General features: G+C 46.9%; 1 protein-coding gene across 1 annotated transcript in view; it reads left to right on the top strand.

Moving 5' to 3' along the window:
- The window catches only part of LOC119573574 (peroxidasin homolog), a 32,222-nt gene that overhangs the window by 18,709 nt on the left and 11,013 nt on the right, over positions 1–2,500 (top strand). The window contains exons 12-15 of the mRNA XM_037920785.1: positions 65–186; positions 1,006–1,099; positions 1,781–1,953; positions 2,238–2,471. Of these exons, the coding sequence (XP_037776713.1) occupies positions 65–186; positions 1,006–1,099; positions 1,781–1,953; positions 2,238–2,471 (623 nt within the window). The remainder of the gene's footprint in view (positions 1–64; positions 187–1,005; positions 1,100–1,780; positions 1,954–2,237; positions 2,472–2,500) is intronic.

Below are 2,500 nucleotides of genomic sequence, written 5' to 3'. Positions count from 1 at the left end.
CCTTCATTCACAGTCCCTGCCTTCATTCATAAAACCCCAATTCATTCATAGTCTCTGGTCCCAGGATAGAGACGGACGGCGCCCTCCGCGTGCACAACGTAACGACGGAGGACGCTGGCCTCTACGAGTGTAACGCCCAGAACCACGTCGGCTTCGCTACTGCCAGGGCGCGGCTGACGGTGCAAGGTGGGTGACAAGCAGTTGCAGGGAAAGTAAGAGTAAAAAGGAAAGTAAAGGAAAGGAAGGGAAATGAAAAGAAAGGAAAAAAAAGTAAGAGTATAAAGTAAAGGAAAGGAAATGAAAAGAAATAAGAGTAAAAAGTAAAGTAAAGTAAAGGAAAGAAAAGGAAAAGAAAGGAAAAAATAAGAGTAAAAAGTAAAGTAAAGGAAAGGAAAGAAAAAGGAAAAAAACTTGGGTGGATTGGAATTATGCTTAATTCAATATACGGAAATGCATATTTTTCGAGTCACTTCGTAAATCCCTTATAAATAAGTAAATAAATAAATAGATAAACAGAAAAGAAAAAAAAAAATGTATAAAATAAAAGAGAAAGTCTTTTAGTGATTCGTAATATCTATAGACTCAAAAAATGGCTGAATGTTTTTTTTCACATGCAAATTCCAAGTAATTGTTTGCAATAAAAAGGAATATCGTGAAAAAAAATTACCCCTGTAGATATAACAGCACCGTTTTAATAGTACTGCGTAATGGAAACTGTTACTCTGCAATAGTACATATGTTTTGTCACTGCAGTGATACATGTTTTATTACTCTGCAATAATACATATGTTTTATTACTTTGCAATAATACATGTTTTATTACTCTGCAATAATACATATGTTTTGTCACTGCAACAATACATATGTTTTATTACTCTGCAACAATACATATGTTTTATTACTCTGCAACAATACATATGTTTTATTACTCTGCAACAATACATGTTTTATTACTCTGCAACAATACATATGTTTTCTTACTCTGCAATAATACCCATGTTTCAGAGGAGGAGAAGCCGCATCTCGGGGACCCCTTCCTGCAGCAGAGCTTCGACGAGGCGCGAGAGCAGGTCGACCGAGCAGTCAACGACACCATCAGGTGCGGGAGAGGCGGCCGTGCAGGAGAGAGAGGGAGGGAGAGGGAGGGAGGGAGAGGGAGGGAGAGGGAGAGGGAGGGAGGGAGGGAGGGAAGGGAGGGAGGGAGGGAGGGAGGGAGAGAGAGAGAGGGAGGGAGGGAGAGAGAGAGAGAGAGGGGGGGGGAGGGAGAGGGAGAGTAAGAGTAAGAGTGAGAGTGAGAGTGAGAGTGAGGGAGAGAGAGAGAGAATGTGTGTGTGTGTGTGTGTGTGTGTGTGTGTGTGTGTGTGTGTGTGTGTGCGTGCGTGCGTGCGTATACCTGTGTGTGTGCGTGTGCGTGAGGGAAAGAGAGAGAAAATCATTCCTCGAGACATTTTGATTGTTCTTATAGCCAAACCCTCAGCTACATCGCTTTAAAAATAATTATTCCTCCATGATTTTACGTTGCCCGAAACGGCAAAGTTAAGGAGCAAGTGATCTCTATAAAAGGATAACATTGCGCGGTTGTCAATCTTTGTTGTGTTGATATTTAATTATTCGCTTTTTTTTCCCTCCACCTCCTCATCCTCCTCTTCTCCACTTCCCCAAATCCTCCTCCTATAACTCCCCCTTATCTTCGTCTTGCCCCCTCCCTCCTCCTCCCTCCCCCTCCCCCCTCCTCCCTCCCCCTCCCTCATCTTCTCCATCTGACCCTTGCCCCCCTCAGCCAGCTGTTCCGACGTGACCGCAGCCGCGCGCCGCAGCCGCACGAGCTGCTGCGCATCTTCCGCTTCCCGGCGAACGAAGGGCGTGAGATCGCGCGCGCGACGGAGATGATCGAGCAGACGCTGCAGATCGTGATGCGTCACGTAGAGTCTGGGATGCTCTTCAACCTGACGTGTTAGTAGTCTCAAAGGGATTCTCTTTTGTGTGTGTGATTTTTTTTTAAATTATAAATCCCCCCCCCCCAAAAAAAAAAGCACCCTTAGTTTTTTTTCTCTCTCTCTTTTTTCTTCATAATGATTTCGTTACGTCATTGATTCGTAAAAGCCCTCTCTCCAGCTTTTCTCCTTAAGGAACGAGGCCATTTCCTTCCGCCAATGATATATACAAAAAAAGACCCTCTCTTGCCTGGCGCCGACGTCCACGCGATGCCTCACCGCCCCCCCCTCCCTCTCCCGCAGCCTTCAGCTACCAAGACCTGCTCTCGCCCGAAAAGGTGGTCCTCCTGACCAACCTGTCGGGCTGCCTGGCTCACCGGCGCAACGTCTACTGCGACGACATGTGCTTCCACACCAAGTACCGCTCCGACGACGGCACCTGCAACAACCTGCGCCATCCGCTGTGGGGCGCCTCGCTCACCGGCTTCAGGAGGGTCCTCAACCCCATCTACGAGAACGGGTTCAACACTCCTGTGGGTGAGTCGCTCGCTCGCTCGCTCGCTCTC

The sequence above is a fragment of the Penaeus monodon genome, chromosome 5 (assembly GCF_015228065.2).
Source record: "Penaeus monodon isolate SGIC_2016 chromosome 5, NSTDA_Pmon_1, whole genome shotgun sequence".
Lineage (NCBI taxonomy): Eukaryota > Metazoa > Arthropoda > Malacostraca > Decapoda > Penaeidae > Penaeus > Penaeus monodon.
The sequence above is the reverse complement of the archived record's forward strand: the minus strand, read 5'-3'. Positions and strand labels throughout refer to the sequence as shown.